This window comes from Coregonus clupeaformis, chromosome 1, assembly GCF_020615455.1.
Source record: "Coregonus clupeaformis isolate EN_2021a chromosome 1, ASM2061545v1, whole genome shotgun sequence".
Lineage (NCBI taxonomy): Eukaryota > Metazoa > Chordata > Actinopteri > Salmoniformes > Salmonidae > Coregonus > Coregonus clupeaformis.
In genome coordinates, this window is record NC_059192.1 from 20,511,208 (window position 1) to 20,529,411 (window position 18,204).

Sequence of the window (18,204 nt, forward strand, 5' to 3'; positions counted from 1 at the left end):
AAGGGATGTGTGAAGAAAAGAGAAAATGGGAGAGGGACAGAGGATGGGAAATGCAGATGGATGAAGTGAAGAGGACGATGAGAGGAACAGACGGAAAGGAAGAAAGAAGAGGGGGAGTGAACAGTGGAGGAGAGATGTCAAAGGATGTGGGTGTGTGAGGGCAAGCTGTGAGTCTGGGACAGACCGAGGAGAGGGAGGCTGAGAGCAGCTGTACTGCAGTGCAGAACACCCAGTACTCTGTGTGTGTGTATTTCCTCTGTTTTATGGAGATAACCTGATCCTAGGTCTTTCCTTTGGCTGGATTATATTACTCCAATAAATAGAGGAGGAATCCATTGAGTTCTTCCATCCTTTTTGCAGATTCCACATCCTCTGTATCCTACCGCTCTCTCACGTCTTGCTGCTTTTACTCATTCACCCACTCCCCTTTGCTCCCGACATCATCTCTTTTTACATCCCCCGCTTTACTTTTCTCCCTCCATCTCTTTGTCTCCCTCTGGTCTGGCAGAGATCAGCTGTCTCAAGGCTCTGCTTAGATCAGGCAGGATTGACTTTGGCATCCCTCTTTCTTTCCCTCCATCACTCCTCTCGCTCCCCTTCGATCTCCCTTTTTGTTCCCCTGCTCTAGTCTGTTTTCACACACACACACACTCTGAGATTGTGCTTCCACTGCTGCCACTAGGGACACCTTGGCAGGACAGCTTTCCACAGCAAAATGGTATCGGTGCATAAATGGGGTGCAAAATGGTACAGCAGAGGTTAGCCTTACTGTTACGGTTTCTAACGGCAGCCTAAAGAAAAGGGTCCAAAAATGAAAGCAAGTGGTCACCAAACCGCCGATCGGCATTCCTAGTCAATTGCGTAACATTTCTATAAAAAACCTAACGAAAAAACCTTGCATTCCTACTCTTTTCTGTCTACCGCTGTTGGCAATAGGTGCACTTGTTTCAGCTGCCCTGCGCAGCTGGTAGGCGACGCGTTCCCATTTTGAACCATTTCATTGTGTACAAACTCTGCCTATTCGGCGTGCCCGGAGAGCAAATCAAGTGTACCTATAGGCCTACCGCTAGCCAGTCGGATTGCTCAGATCAGTGTGTGCAGCTTCCGCGTTGATACTGTGATTTCTAAACGTAATTCAAATACTTTGTTTCCAAACTTTGCGTCGTCTTCAGTCCAGCCAGAGTCCGTCGAAGAACAGGAAGTGACCAAACCACAGAAGATGATTACTGTGGTTTTTGGTGACGGCTTTATGGGATAGCTAGCAACTTGTAAACAATTACCCATTCCTGTAAGTGAGTGCTATTTTAATGGTAATGTTAAATAATAGGCTACATGTACATGTTGACTGTTGCCTCCCATTTTAAGTTTATTGGGATGTAATGACGTTTTGTTATTGATGATAATTATTAGGTGGAGGTCGCTAGCTACAGTGGGTATCTCCAACCTAGCCTAGCTTTTAGCTAGCTAGCTGCTCTGCAAGCTAGCTTGACTTGCTATAAAGTTAGAGAAACAAATTGAGGAAAAAGTAATAAACAAAGCATGTTTTATCACCTGAAACAATATATTTCTGTCTTGAATGAAAAGGTCATGTTTTGCAATCTCCCAAAATAAATGCGATCTCTGACGAGCGACAGGTTCTCCTCCATCTTGCGTTACAAAGACTTCACTGTGACGTGTCTGGGGGAAACCCAGACACATCACATGGGCTATGAAGTTGAAGCATCAGTTTAGAAAGTTTTCTCACCCTCAAATATGGTAGTGGGAGGAAGTCCAGTAGTGGGAGAAGATGGAACGAGGTGAAACTGGGCTGACATTCTGCTAATTTTGTCATCGATGAAACATCTGATCTCAATACATTTTCCTGTTCCCAAAACTATAGTGAAAAAATATGTATAAACACAACATGTAAAGTGTTGGTCTCGTTTTTTCATGAGCTGAAATGAAAAATCCCAGAAATTTCATACGCACAAAAAGCTTATTTCTCTCAAATTTTGTGCACAAATTTGTTTACATCCCTGTTAGTGAGCATTTCTCCTTTGCCAAGATAATCCATCCACCTTACAGGTGTGGAATATCAAGAAGCTGATTAAACAGAATGATCGTTAGACAGGTGCACCTTGTGCTGGGGATAATAAAAGGCCACTCTATAATGTGCAGTTTTGTCACAGAACACAATGCCACAGATGTCTCAAATTTTGAGGGAGTGTGCAATTGGCATGCTGACTGCAGTAATGCCCACCAGAGCTGTTGCCAGAGAATAGAATGTTCATTTCTCTACCATAAGCCGCCTCCAACATTGTTTTTAGAGAATTTGGCAGTACATCCAACCGGCCTCACAACCGCAGACAACGTGTAACCACGCCAGCCCAGAGCCTTCACATCCGGCTTCTTCACCTGTGGGATGGTCTGAGATGAGCCACCCGGACAACTGATGAAAGAATTTCTGCACAAACTGTCAGAAACCGCCTCAGGGAAGCTCATCTGCGTACTCGTCGTCCTCACCAGGGTCTTGACCTGACTGCAGTTAGGCGTCGTAACCGACTTCAGTGGGCAAATTATCACCTTCAATGGCCACTGGCACACTGGAGAAGAGTGGTCTTCACGGATGAATCCCAGTTTCATCTGTACCGGGCAGATGGCAGACAGCGTGTATGGCATTGTGTGGGCGAGCGGTTTGCTGATGTCTATGTTGTGAACAGAGTGACCCATGGTGGGGTTATGTTATGGGAAGGCATAAGCTACGGACAACAAACACAATTGCATTTTATCGATCCTGAGGCCCATTGTCATGCCATTCATCCGCCGCCATCACCTCGTTTCAGCATGATAATGCATGGCCCCATGTCGCAAGGATATGTACACAATTCCTGGAAGCTGACAATGTTCCAGTTTTTCCATGGCCTGCATACTCACCAGACATTTCAACCATTGAGCATGTTTGGGATGCTCTGGATCAATGTGTACGACAGCGTGTTCCAGTTCCCGCCAATATCCAGCAACTTCACACAGCCATTGAAGAGTGGGACAACATTTTACAGGCCATAATCAACAGCCTGATCAACTCAATGCGAAGGAGATGTGTCGTGCTGCATGAGGCAAATGGTGGTCACACCAGATACTGACTGGTTTTCTGATCCACAACCTACTCTTAAAATTTGTTTTTAAGGTATCTGTGACCAACAGACGCATATCTGTGTTCCCAGTCGTGCGAAGACCATAGATTAGGGCCTGATTAATTTATTTCAATTTACTGATTTCCTTCTATGAACTGTAACTCGGTAAAGTCTTTGAAATTGTTGCATGTTGCGTTTCTATTTTTGTTCAGTGTAGAATTTGTTACGAACACAGTGCGCTAAGTTTCATAGATTTAACGCTTTGTGTTTAGGAGTGCAAGGTTGAATTGAGTTTGCACTTCACAGAGAAAATATGCAAATACATGCTACAACGCGCCAATAGGATCTCGCTAGCTTGTGCTTGGCTTCGTCCACCACCTTGCTAATTCTGCTTCATTTGCTGCTACTGTAAACGACACAGATGAACTATCTTGGTTTAGTGAATATAAATATATTTGCTACATTTATCTGTTCAGTAGCGGGGCAAGCCTCCGAGAAGATGGTGTACGGCGTAATGAAATATGTCACTGTGTACCGAGCATTCGCAGAGGGGGAGAGCTGAAGGGCGGTCCGACTTTGAGAGGCGGACCATCAGATGCAGACACCATCAGTCCAGTAAAATAAAGAAAGCAAACTATTTCAGTTTTATGCTCATTTAGCTGTGCGTCACAAGTAATACAATAAATGATGATCTATTACCAGTGTGATCATATACCTAATGTTTTGAAATATATAATTTTGATATGGTTTGATAAGAACAACATTGGCAGGGCAATTCAAGCATAGCCAACAGACAGTGATAATGTATTGGGCCTATAGCCTACTGCACAAACCTCATTTCTCCAGAACTGCTTTAAATAGGTTGTTGCATAGGCTTACTTTTTTTAAGTCATGTTAAAACATTTTATCTGAGCGGTAGAGCTAGGCCTGCATTTTGACTCTAAGTGATCTCGGCTCAGAAAAGTTTGGTGACCACTGATCTAGGTCTATTTCAAGAGCAGGTTCTAGGCAATGACGTGTATCAACCCTGGCTGACTGACAGGGGGCACTGTATTGAATCCACCGCGCATGGGTACTCTTGTGTTTAGTGGACTTGTGATCTCCAGACTGATGGTGCCATTGGTGTGGGAAAAGGGAGATTTGGCAGGTGTGGGAACTGCTGATCTGGCAACCCTGTTCTCAATCTTCTCCACTCTGCCAAAGGTGCAGAGATGAGGCAAGGACAGTGAAACTAAAAACGTCAGCTGAAAATGGCACACTGGCGTTCTCTCGCTCGATGACAAAGGGATATGGTGTTTCATCATTAGCCCTCCATCCCTTTTGTGTCTCAGAGATGCCAGGTGTGCAACCTAGCCTGTTTGTCTATGTTCGTTACGATCTTTTCACCAATGTCCATTTGCTCCTCATTTCGTTGCAGCCTTTGTCTCCGTTAGGCTCCAACATGGCTGCCCATATTCACTATAAACTGGGTGAATCCAGTCTAATTGACTTACCAGCGTCTTCATGAGTTTGATGATAATGATTTTTTTGGTTTATCTGTCAGTAATCCTCAACCTGTGGCCCTCTCTCGCCCCCTGCAGGCCAAGTCGTGTATCTGTCACATGTGCGGCACCCACCTGAACCGGCTCCACTCCTGCCTGTCCTGTGTCTTCTTTGGCTGCTTCACCAAGAAACACATCCACGAGCACGCCAAAAACAAACGACACAATCTAGGTAAGATGCACACAAGCACGACAACCGACACAACCCTGCTTATAAGAACATCACAGCAAAGAGCTCACCGTCCTATCTTGGGCGGGGCTGTAGTGTAGCTCCTCCTCCATAGCCCACAGCCTGTCCCACCGTCTCAGCCCTGCCCTCACAGAGAGGAGAGGCCATAGAACATCTGCTCTGCTCCACTGCCTCAGTCTCCTAACTCATTCATATTCAACACATCAGACCTGTCCATCACCATCAGCACCACCACAACACTCACGCCCACTGCCAGGTCTCCCACCTACCTCCCCCTGAAACATCAAAGACTCCTAATTATCCCCTCCGCCTCCTCTACTCACACAAGTAGCTAATTGTACTGTTGTGGAGGAGGGTAATAGAGCACCCAGCCTGCTTCATAAAGCAGACTGTAAATAAACACACTGTACCCTTTTGTTCTCCTCAAGGGAAAGCATGAAGACGAGAGACACCACTGCTTTTTTATTTGCGGCAAAACCTCAAATGATCACCCAGAGACCCCATGTCATGCTGAATGTGTCAACACACTTTGTTTGGTTGTTGTTACCGGCAAATCACCAACTCATTATGGAACATAATCACAACACAATGCAACACTCCAGGACTATTCCCCAGGGGCTATTGAACGTCACCTGTGAATTTGGTCACACCTAGACACTAGGCACCAATGAGTTGGTTGCTGCAGCTTTGTTGCACCAAAGTGCCTGAGTAGGTCAGTGCATTAGCCTTGGCCTCGTCCTTTTATCAATAATGTGGGGGCGACTGCACTGCAACACTAAGTAATGGGCCTCCGGCTCGGAGCTAGGATAGGATATACACTCGCCGGACAGTTTATTAGGTACACTCATCTAGTGCTGGCTCGGATCGACCTTTTGCCTCCAGAACAGCCTGAATTCTTCGGCGCATGGATTTTACAAGTCGGAAACGTTCCACAGGGATGTTGGTCCATGCTGACGCGATTGCATCACGCAGTTTCTGCAGATTGGACGGCGGTACACCACCGCCACCAGCCTGTACTGTTGACACCAGGTAGGATGGGTCCATGGACTCGTACTGCTTACGCCAAATTCTGACTCTGCCTGGTGCGTCATGCTGATGGCAATGTTTTTCCACTCCTGAATTGTCCAGTATTGGTGATCGCGTGCCCAATGGAGACTCTTCTTCTTGTTTTTAGCTGATAGGAGTGGAACCCGGTGTGGTAGTCTGTTGCAATAGCCCATCCGTGACAAGGATCGACAGGTTGTACATTCCGAGATGCTGTTCTGCACACCACAGTTGTCCTGAACCGTTATTTGTCTGTTTGTGACCCGCCTGTTAGCTTGCACGATTCTTGCCGTTCTCCTTCGACCTCTCTCATCAACAAGCAGTTTTCACCCACTGGACTGCCGCTGACTGGATGTTTTTTGTTTGTTGCACCAGTCTCTGTAAACCCCAGACACTGTTGTGCATGAAAAGCCCAGGAGGGCAGCCAGTTTCTGAGATACTGGATCCGGCGTGGCTGGCACCGACGAGCATACGGCGCTCAGTCGCTTAGGTCACTCATTTTGCCCATTCTAATGTTCAATCGAACAGTAACTGAATTCCTCGACGCCTGTCTGCCTGCTTTATATAGCAAGCCACAGCCACGTGACTAACTGTCTGTAGGAGCGATCCCTTTCTGTGAATGGGGTGGTGTACCTAGTAAACTGTCCACTGATGTGTGTGTGTGTGTGTGTGTGTGTGTGTGTGTATAGCTTTTCTCTTCCCAATATAGGGAATAATGGACTAAAAGTTATTGTGTCGTGTTTAGATGTAGGAATGCTTGTTAGGGGGATGATCTAGGCTAGTGTTAGTGATGCGGCAGTGCAGGCTTCCCATGTGCTTGGCAACACAGTCAGTTCAGTGTTATCTCGTAGCCCAGGCCCGTGTGTGCGCGCTCCCTCCCAGCCCCTCTGGAGAGTAATTAGGGTGTTAATTAGTTTAGCTACTGAATACAAATGTGCCAGCGTGCAGATAGATTTACTCTACAGCAGCAGCAGAAGAAAAGGACAGATCTCACTAGACTAGTGTGCAGGGTAATTAACACCTCTTCATAAACGCTACAGAATTAAATTAAAGATATTCCTTCTCTTCTGGATCATACACTCCGTTTTCCTTTCATTTTCATTTTTTTCTTCCTTTCAGATATTTGGTCTGTTCTTCTATTTTAGCTCATGTTATGTTTGTCTTCTCTTTCTCTCCTTCCCTCTTCTGGGTTCCCATGGTTACCTGAAGGTCCGTGGGTTTATTTTAGTTTTAGGCTCCTCTCCAGCAATAAGTCTGGTCTCACCTTGTTACGCAACTCTGTTCGTTCTCTCTCCTGGTCTTATTGTGCCATTTTAACAGCGTGGCTGTCATTCAATCTGGGGCCTAAGGCTAGTGTTTCGCTCTCTCTGTCCTGTTTCTGTGATCGATTAGGGAGTCGCCTCCCTCGTTGATGTGACAATCAACAGGGAAGTTCTCTTTTCACTACAATATCCACGGCATATTGCATCTGTAAAACACTTTTGGTGTGCATTGAGTCTACAGGCAGACTAGATGTTCTTGTATTTGCTATCAGCTACAGCTTGGTACTGACCCACCTGTACCTGCAGGGCCCAGCCTGACATTTCAATACATTCAGTCACACCAGTCAACACCATATCGTATCTAATCCACATAAATACTGTAATTAATCATGCGGGCGACCATTCACACACACACACACACACACACACACACACACACACACACACACCCACCCTGCATGCCCCTTGCTCTCTCGACATACACCTGATGCTCATAACGTCTGCCTCAAGCAGACAATTGAATAGGCAGGTTGTCATGGGAACTGCCAACAGCTATTGGCGCTGCGGTCGCTGAAAAGGTGAGGAGGATATGGTGGATAGAGAGGTGGATCTCTCCCTCTGTCTGTGTGGGTACCTGCATGAATGGTCGTCAACTGGACTCCCATTTCTCTCACTGTCTTTTTCGACTGCGCTAGGGGTGTTAGTAGAAAAGTAAAGATGTCAGCACGTAAGCTGTCCTTGCAGAGGTATAGAACGTGTTCAGGAGGACAAGAAGAGGACTAGCTAGCTGCATACCCACCTTTCTCAACAACTAACTTGAGGGCTACAAATTTGTTGAATGTTCCAACATAGCCTTGAGCTTATTCCTTCCTTCCTCCTCCCATCTCTAATTTCTTCCTCTCTCTCTTTTTCTCTTCCAGCTATAGATCTATTGTACGGCGGGATATACTGCTTTGTGTGCCAAGACTACATATATGACAAAGACATGGAACAGATTGCCAAAGAGGAACAAAGGAAAGTGTGGAAGTTGCAAGGTAGGTTCTTTCCCTTATTCAATCCCTCAGTAGGGCCCTCTGGCTTGCAACATAGCACACTGACACCTCAGCTATAGGTGCAGCTTTAGGGATCCACAGTGTAGTTCATTAAGGCACCTCTCGTTGTGTTAAAAAACACCCATATTCCCTAAAAGATTCCACTGCCTTGGGCCATGTATGTTTCCATATTTTGTATTCCCTTCCGCTTTGGCTTATGGTTCAGCTACCTATACGCTTGTTAAATATAAGTCCCCACATCCACTCTCTCCGCTCTGCACTCGTTTAAAAAAAAAGTGTTTTAATTCCTGTCGTTTGTGTGTGTGTGTCAGGTGTAGGGGAGAAGTATTCGACGTGGGAGCCCACCAAGCGAGAGCTGGAGCTGCTGCGGCACAATCCAAAGCGCCGGAGAATAACGTCAAACTGCACCATCGGTGAGGGCACCTCCAGCGCTGCACAGGCTGGCTACAGCAAGAGTTGTCTCTTACCCTGGTCCCTTATCCTAGCTCCTTACCCTGGTCCCTTTTCCTTGTCCCTTATCCTAGCTCCTTACCCTGGTCCCTTATCCTAGCTCCTTACCCTGGTCCCTTATCCTAGCTCCTTATCCTGGTCCTTTATCCTAGCTCCTTATCCTGGTCCCTTATCCTAGCTCCTTACCCTGGTCTCTTATCCTAGCTCCTTACCCTGGTCTCTTATCCTAGCTCCTTACCCTGGTCCCTTATCCTAGCTCCTTACCCTGGTCCCTTACCCTGGTCCCTTATCCTAGCTCCTTACCCTGGTCCCTTATCCTAGCTCCTTACCCTGGTCCCTTACCCTGGTCCCTTATCCTAGCTCCTTACCCTGGTCCCTTATCCTAGCTCCTTACCCTGGTCCCTTATCCTAGCTCCTTACCCTGGTCCCTTATCCTAGCTCCTTACCCTGGTCCCTTATCCTGGTCCCTTATCCTAGCTCCTTACCCTGGTCCCTTATCCTAGCTCCTTACCCTGGTCCCTTACCCTAGCTCCTTATCCTAGCTCCTTATCCTGGTCCCTTATCCTAGCTCCTTATCCTGGTCCCTTATCCTAGCTCCTTATCCTGGTCCCTTATCCTAGCTCCTTACCCTGGTCCCTTATCCTAGCTCCTTACCCTGGTACCTTATCCTAGCTCCTTACCCTGGTACCTTATCCTAGCTCCTTACCCTGGTCCCTTACCCTGGTCCCTTATCCTAGCTCCTTACCCTGGTCCCTTATCCTAGCTCCTTACCCTGGTCCCTTATCCTAGCTCCTTACCCTAGGCTCTCCCCTTTCTGTGTTTCCAAATCTGAAGAAACCCAATGATGGGATAAGCGATATAGCAGAAGGAAGTTATAATGTTTGGTGGAGCCATTGCCATATTGAACACACCAGACCTGCAAACACAGAAGGGTTAGAGGAAGGAGGCAGACTAACGCAACCCTGGTCTGCATTTCTCTATATGGGTGTAGGTCATTCCCTATGAGGTTCAGTGTGATGACCGCAGCTGCAGTGCAGACTGTGGGTGTATGGAGCACGTGGGTGGATAGAACCCCCAGTCTCTCCTGGGGGGGATCTGAGTTTTATGAAGTGCTTTCCAGTGGGGAAATAAGACCAACCTATCCTCTCCTCTTTTTTTCCATCGCCCTCTCATTCACACCCCTCCTCCACACAGCTAGGGAGCAGCTCTGCTCAGACTGAGATGGAGAATGAATGGTGTTAAACAGCATCGCTGCAGGCTACTGCTAACCGCTCGCTGTCCCTCTGCTCTCCTCTCCTCTCTCTATGCTAAATGTAATGAGGTTGGAAGAGATGAAAAAGCCCAACTCTAAATGTCTTTTTGTCAAGCTGCCTGTGTGTGGCTGAGTCAAAGTACATTGAACCTGATTGAAGCCTATGTGACACACAGAGAATGGTGCATGATGGGGAATGTATTCATGTCCAGAAGGCAGAAGCCTCCGCTCTCTGACAGGATCTGCTTGTCTCTCCTCTTCCCTCTTTTCTTTTAACTAAACTCACAGGGTTGTAGCGTGAGCAGGTGGTCAGGAACAACGGGTTTGGAGCATGTCCAGGCTTCAGAGCATGGTATTTTAGCGTGTGTCTGTGCAAGAGAGAGACAAATATTCAGTAGTATGTTATCGATCAGGGGTTTATGAAGTGGGGAAAATGACCTTCCTTTCTCACCCCTCTCTTTCTCACCCCTCCTCCACACAGCTAGGGAACAGCTCAGAGATGGAGAATGAATGGTGTTAAACAGCATCGCTGCAGCCTACTGCTAGCTGCTAACCACTCGCGTTCCCTCTGCGTTCTCTCTCTATCTCTCTCTCTCTCGGTGAGAAATATAAAATGTGAATTTTTATTTTTTGTCATGATGCCCTCTTGCCCCCGTAGGTGACACACACAGAGAATGGGGTTTGTGTCCGGAAGGCAGCGAACTCCTCGCTCTTGTCTCTCCCTCCTCTCCAGCCCCCCTCCTTTTCCCTCCGTCCCTCTTTTTCTTGTAACTAAACTTCTAGCGTGAGCAGCTGGTCAGGGCCAACGTGTGTGGCGCGTGTGCCTGATCTCACCTGTCAGGGTCTCCCATCTCTGTGGGTCTCTTACCCTGTTGTCCTCCTGCCAGTGTGGGGCTGCTGTGTTCACTTCAACCTTCCTCTAGGGACCACTGTGGCCATCTGTGATAGTGTGGCCTACACTGGTTCTCATTTACTGTGGTGGTTTAGGCACTGGAAATTATATTCAAGATGGGTTTTCTCTCTGTTTCTAAGTGTCTCGCTCTCTCTCTCTCGCTCTCTCTCTCGCTGTCTCTCTCTCTCTCGCTGTGTCGCTGTCTCTCTCTCTCTCTCTCTCTCTCTCTCTCTCTCTCTCTCTCTCTCTCTCTCTCTCTCTGTCTCCCTCAGGTCTTCGAGGTCTGATCAATCTGGGCAACACGTGTTTTATGAACTGCATCGTCCAGGCCCTCACCCACACACCCCTGCTGCGGGACTTCTTCCTGTCCGACAGACACAAGTGTGAGATGCAGTCCAACTCCTGTCTGGTGTGTGAGATGTCACAGCTCTTTCAGGAGGTAAGGGGTTAAAAATATATATATCTCTTTCAGTCTCACACGTTCTCCTACCTCTTTCTCTCTCAGCCCACCTCTACAGCTGTCTAACCTCTTCTAAATCGTCCATCCGTCTCAGCCCAACTACACTCTCTCTTCTTCTCTCCCTCTAAAGCCATGATTGTGGACGTACTTAGTACGTAGTATGGTTTAAGTGCCTGTTTCATCTCCAACCTTTTCTCTCTCCTTGTTTTCCCTTACTTTCTTTCCCTCTCTTCATCCCCCATCTATTTGTCCCATTTTTATCTGTCCCTCTTTTCCACATCCTCTGCCTCTCCTCCTAACGTTTCCCATTTCTTCCCTGCTCTTTTCCTCCTCTCTCTCTGTCAGTTCTACTCGGGCCACCGTTCGCCCCACATTCCCTTCCGGCTGCTGCACCTGGTGTGGACTCACGCGCGCCACCTAGCAGGCTACGAGCAGCAGGATGCCCACGAGTTCCTCATCGCTGCCCTGGATGTGCTGCACCGCCACTGCAAAGGTCTGCATCATGGGACACACACACTACATTATAAGCCTTAGACCTACCTTGTGTATACAGTGCATTCGGAAAGTATTCGGACCCCTTGACTTTTCCCACATTTAGTTACATTTACAGCCTTATTATTAAATTGTATTTTTTCTCAGCAATCTACACACAATACCCCATAATGACAAAGCTAATTTCTTAGAAATAAAAAAACGGAAATGTTACATTAGTATTCAGACCCTTTACTCAGTACTTTGTTGAAGCACCTTTGGCAGCGATTATAGCCTCAAGTCTTCTTGGGTATGACGCTACAAGCTTGGCACACCTGTATTTGGGGAGTTTCTCTCATTCTTCTCTGCAGATCCTCTCAAGCTCTGTCAGGTTGGATGGGGAGCGTCGCTGCACAGCTATTTTCAGGTCTCTCCAGAGATGTTCGATTGGGTTCGGGCTCTGGCTGGGCCACTCAAGGACATTCAGAGACTTGTCCCGAAGCCACTCCTGCGTTGTCTTGGCTGTGTGCTTAGGGTCGTTGTCCTGTTGGAAAGTGAACGTTCGCCCCCAGTCTGATGTCCTGAGTGCCCAGGAGCAGGTTTTCATCAAGGATCTCTCTGTACTTTGCTCCGTTCATCTTTCCCTGGATCCTGACTAGTCTCCCAGTACCTGCCGCTGAAAAACATCCCCACAGCATGTTGCTGCCACCACCATGCTTCACCGTAGGGATGGTGCCAGGTTTCCTCCAGATGTGACGCTTGACATTCAGTCCAAAGAGTTCAATGTTGGTTTCATCAGACCAGAGAATCTTGTTTCTCATGGTCTGAGAGTCCTTTAGGTGCCTTTTGGCAAACTCCAAGCGGGCTGTCATGTGCCTTTTATTGAGGAGTGGCTTCCGTCTGGCCGCTCTACCATAAAGGCCTGATTGGTGGAGTGCTGCAGAGATGGATGTTCTTCCATCTCCACAGAGAAACTCTGGAGCTCTGTCAGTGACCATCGGGTTCTTGGTCTTGGTGGTTCCAAACTTCTTCCATTTAAGAATGATGGAGGCCACTGTGTTCTTGGGGACCTTCAATGCTGCAGAAATGTTTTGGTACCATTCCCCAGATCTGTGCTTCGACCAAATCCTGTCTCGGAGCTCTACGGACAATTCCTTTGACCTAATGGCTTGGTTTTTGCTCTGACATGCACTGTCAACTGTGGGACCTTTTTATATAGACAGGTGTGTGCCTTTCCAAATCAATTGAATTTACCACAGGTGGACTCCAATCAAGTTGTAGAAACATCTCAAGGACGATCAATGGAAACAGGATGCACCTGAGCTCAAGTTCGACTCTCACAGCAAAGGGTCTGAATACTTAAGTAAATAAGGTATATCTGTTTTTTCTGAATGCTCTATATATACAGGGGCAGAGACGCTTACATACACACACACACACACACACACACACACACAGATTGTAGAAAGTAGACTCCTCTACTCAAATGGCACCCACACTCTCTACTTAAGCCGCAGTCAAAGGGTGGGAGGAAAAGCAGGAATGTGAGAGAGGGGGTGAGACTGAACTACAGAGGAGGAGAATGAGGGGACATGGCTGTGCTGGTCTGCTAACTAACTGCCGGGATGAGATGAGGCTACTGACTGACTGACTACCTAGATGAGATGAGGCTACTAACTGACTGACTACCTAGATGAGATGAGGCTACTGACTGACTACCTAGATGAGATGAGGCTACTAACTGACTGACTACCTAGATGAGATGAGGCTACTAACTGACTGACTACCTGGATGAGATGAGGCTACTAACTGACTGACTACCTGGATGAGATGAGGCTACTAACTGACTGACTACCTGGATGAGATGAGATTACTAACTGACTGACAGCCTGAATGAGATTAGATTACTAACTGACTGACAGCCTGAATGAGATTAGATTACTAACTGACTGACAGCCTGAATGAGATGAGATTACTACTAACTGACTGACTACCTGGATGAGATGAGGCTACTAACTGACTGACTACCTGGATGAGATGAGATTACTAACTGACTGACTACCTGGATGAGATGAGATTACTAACTGACTGACAGCCTGAATGAGATTAGATTACTAACTGACTGACAGCCTGAATGAGATTAGATTACTAACTGACTGACAGCCTGAATGAGATGAGATTACTACTAACTGACTGACTACCTGGATGAGATGAGGCTACTAACTGACTGACTACCTGGATGAGATGAGATTACTAACTGACTGACTACCTGGATGAGATGAGATTACTAACTGACTGACTACCTGGATGAGATTACTAACTGACTGACTACCTAGATGAGATGAGGCTACTGACTGACTACCTGGATGAGATGAGGCTACTACCTGACTGACAGCCTGGATGAGATGAGGCTACTACCTGACTGACTACCTGGATGAGATGAGATTACTAACTGACTGACAGCCTGAATGAGATGAGGCTACTAACTGACTACCTAGATGAGATGAGGCTACTAACTGACTGACAGCCTGAATGAGATGAGATTACTAACTGACTACCTGGATGAGATGAGGCTACTAACTGACTGACTACCTAGATGAGATGAGGCTACTAACTGACTGACAGCCTGGATGAGATGAGATTACTAACTGACTGACAGCCTGAATGAGATGAGATTACTACTAACTGACTGACTACCTGGATGAGATGAGGCTACTAACTGACTGACTACCTGGATGAGATGAGATTACTAACTGACTGACTACCTGGATGAGATGAGATTACTAACTGACTGACAGCCTGAATGAGATGAGATTACTAACTGACTGACAGCCTGAATGAGATGAGATTACTAACTGACTGACAGCCTGGATGAGATGAGATTACTAACTGACTGACAGCCTGGATGAGATGAGATTACTAACTGACCTAGATGAGATGAGGCTACTAACTGACTGACTACCTAGATGAGATGAGGCTACTGACTGACTGATTACCTGGATGAGATGAGATTACTGACTGACTGACTACCTGGATGAGATGAGGCTACTAACTGACTGATTACCTGGATGAGATGAGGCTACTAACTGACTGACTACCTGGATGAGATGAGATTACTAACTGACTGACAGCCTGGATGAGATGAGATTACTAACTGACTGACAGCCTGGATGAGATGAGATTACTAACTGACCTAGATGAGATGAGGCTACTAACTGACTGATTACCTGGATGAGATGAGATTACTAACTGACTGACTACCTGGATGAGATGAGGCTACTAACTGACTGACTACCTGGATGAGATGAGGCTACTAACTGACTGACTACCTGGATGAGATGAGGCTACTAACTGACTGACTACCTGGATGAGATGAGGCTACTAACTGACTGACTACCTGGATGAGATGAGGCTACTAACTGACTGACTACCTGGATGAGATGAGGCTAACTGACTGACAGCCTGAATGAGATGATATTACTAACTGACTGACAGCCTGAATGAGATGAGGCTACTAACTGACTGACAGCCTGAATGAGATGATATTACTAACTGACTGACAGCCTGAATGAGATGAGGCTACTGACTGACTGACAGCCTGAATGAGATGAGGCTACTGACTGACTGACAGCCTGAATGAGATGAGGCTACTGACTGACTGACTACCTGGATGAGATGAGGCTAACTGACTGACAGCCTGAATGAGATGATATGAGCTGAGAGGCTACTAATTGACACAGTCACTCATTACATAAGCACTGATTGTGTTAGATTGGCTCTGTGTCCTCCTCCACCATCCCCCTTTCTCTCACTCCGTCTCTCTGATAATGTGGTAAGGGGGACGGGAGGGTTTATATGGTAGTTCTCAATTGTGTCCCTGTGCTCACCAAGGAGATGGTAACGGGAAGAAGGCTAACAACCCCAATAACTGCAACTGCATCATCGACCAAATCTTCACTGGAGGCCTGCAGTCTGACGTGACATGTCAAGTCTGCCAGTAAGCTCCTCTCTCTTTGTGTGTGCTTGTTTGTCAGTGGGGTTTTTTCTTCTATGTTACATTTATGCTTCACCCTTACTTAGTGTGTGTGTGTGCTCTTGGTGCATCATGTTTTACATCACTCACTGTCAGTCCTGGTCTGACCCCCTCTCCTCTGCAGTGAGTCAGGGAGAGTGGGACTGATTTGAACAGACACACACCACCCACTGTTTCACTCCCTCTGCTGTAGCAGTGTTCTACCCCCACCTGGTGGACACATGGAGCATTACACTATATTCGTTTGATACACTGATATAGAAACATTTGTGCAACATTTTGAATACATGCATACATAGATGCATGCAAACTAATATTGTCAAAGTGTTGTGACTACTTATATGGTGGGGTCATAACATGGTTCCATAGGCTTCAGGTCTGTCAAAGCCCAAACGTTAGTGCCATTCCCTCAGACTCCTCCCCTCTCGTCCTGTAGTGGTGTTTCCACGACGATAGACCCGTTCTGGGATATCAGTCTGGACCTGCCGGGGTCGTCCACACCCTTCTGGCCCCTCAGCCCCGGGGGGGACGGCAGCACACTCAACGGAGAGAGCCACCTCTCAGGGGCCACCACGCTCACAGACTGTCTACGCAGGTATCTCATCCCTTTATCTCGATTTCTCCCTCTATTTCTCTATCCCTCTCTCCATCTATCAGGGGCCACCACTCTGACTGTCTACTCCGGTACCTCATCACGATTCTCCACTTCCTGTTTGTCTCTCTAGTCTGCTGTCCAGCTCTCTCCACATCCAAAGGGGACACCACCAATCTCTTTCACACACACACACTCACCCAAGTGTGTTCTGACCATGGTCCCGTCTTCCGCAGATTTACCCGACCAGAGCACTTGGGGAGCAGCGCCAAGATCAAATGTAGCGGTTGCCATAGTTACCAGGAGTCCACCAAACAGCTGACCATGAAGAAGCTCCCCATTGTGGCGTGTTTCCACCTCAAAGTGAGTGTGTGTGTGTGTGTGTTTTCTCTGTATTTGTGTAAAAGGTAGTGAGAGCTCCAGGTTTAGTTCCATTTTCCACTTCAAACTCATGTCCTACCACTTATCGCTCTACCCGCTCTCTTTCTTCATCTTATTTTTCTCTCTCGCTCTCCTCTTTCTCTCCTCTCCCCAGCGGTTTGAACACTCGGCGAAGCTGCGGAGGAAGATCCCTACGTACGTCTCCTTCCCCTTAGAGCTGGACATGACTCCCTTCATGGCCTCCAGGTCAGTCTGAACAATGAGCCAGTCCCACCGTGGAAGAGATGAGGGCTGCATCTCAATAGTCTGAAGTCACTTCCTCATATTTTCACCAGGTGAAGTCACCAAGTGAAAGTCAGCCCACTGATGGTCTCCTTGCCATGTAGCTTTCACGTGGCAATTCTCAAATCAGTGCTAACGAAGGAAGGAGACAAGGAAAGGAAGCCCCAAGGAAAGGAAGCCCCTTGAGTCAACTGAAATGCAGCCCTGCTCTCTCATAGAATTAAATAGGTGTGTGTATGTGCTGTCAGACCAACCACGCCCATTTTCTGTGTATGTAATTGGTGTGTTAACTTAATTAGCCAAACACGTGTGTGTGTGTGTGTGTGTGTGTGTGTGCGCACGCACACACTAACGCAGAACCCCCTGTGCATATCCCCTGATGCACAGCATGTCAAAACAACACCTGCTGCTGAGGGGGACTCAAATGGATTCAGATCGCTCTCCTCCAGAGAGAAAGAGCGATGCCAGGAACTGCATTAATTAATTGACTGAATGAATGTGTGGGTATGTATGAAAGAGATGCGTTATATTGTTGTGGAGGTGGGAATGTAATCTCTAGGGTTAGTATCTCACCAGGCAGTCAGTCAGGGGCCTCATTAGAAACCGTGCATGGCAGGGTGAGGTGTTAATGTCATAGCGAACTCAACTTCATAGGGGTGCTTTAGGATTCATTGTAATGTACATGTGTGATATTAAAGGGATCGTTCACCCAAATTACAAAATCACATTGGTTTCCTTACCCTGTAAGCAGTCTATGGACAATGTGAGATGGCATTCCATGCTTTGGTTTAGTTTCCCTGGTACTGTTAGCGTTAGCATGTGGAAACAGTGCCAGGGAAACTAAACCAAAGCATGGATTGCTGTCTCACCTTGTCCATAGACTGCTTTACAGGGTAAGGAAACCAAAATGTGATTGTCATTTTGGTGAACTATCCCTAGAGTGAAGTCTAAAGATGGCTTAGTATGACAACCTTTGTTCATCGTTTCTGACATGTTGTCTGTGTGTCTTTCAGTAAAGAGAGTAGGATGAACGGACAGTACCAGCATTCAGTAGACGTGTTCAACAACGACAATAAGTACGTGCACTGTCCCTCTAACAATGGTACTAGATTGCATATAAAGAACAATATAATGACAGTGAATTGGCTCTTATGTTCTCTTTTGCTTTGACTTGAACCAATTCTCACCT

General features: G+C 46.9%; 1 protein-coding gene across 4 annotated transcripts in view; it reads left to right on the plus strand.

The window, feature by feature from the left end:
* usp22 (ubiquitin specific peptidase 22) overlaps positions 1-18,204 on the plus strand; it is a 37,408-nt gene that overhangs the window by 13,456 nt on the left and 5,748 nt on the right. The window contains exons 2-12 of one of the 4 annotated variants that reach the window (XR_006657679.1): positions 4,694-4,826; positions 8,071-8,184; positions 8,514-8,615; positions 11,069-11,235; positions 11,602-11,749; positions 15,619-15,724; positions 16,197-16,355; positions 16,589-16,715; positions 16,888-16,979; positions 17,069-17,243; positions 18,029-18,091. Coding sequence is in view for 3 of the 4 variants with exons in the window: in XM_041848961.2 (XP_041704895.2) it covers positions 4,694-4,826; positions 8,071-8,184; positions 8,514-8,615; positions 11,069-11,235; positions 11,602-11,749; positions 15,619-15,724; positions 16,197-16,355; positions 16,589-16,715; positions 16,888-16,979; positions 18,029-18,091 (1,211 nt within the window). In the remaining variant the exon portion in view is untranslated. Of the gene's footprint in view, positions 1-4,693; positions 4,827-8,070; positions 8,185-8,513; positions 8,616-11,068; positions 11,236-11,601; positions 11,750-15,618; positions 15,725-16,196; positions 16,356-16,588; positions 16,716-16,887; positions 16,980-17,068; positions 17,244-18,028; positions 18,092-18,204 lie in introns of those variants that run through there. The other 3 variants (XM_045209695.1, XM_041848961.2, XM_045209700.1) reach the window with 3 other exon arrangements.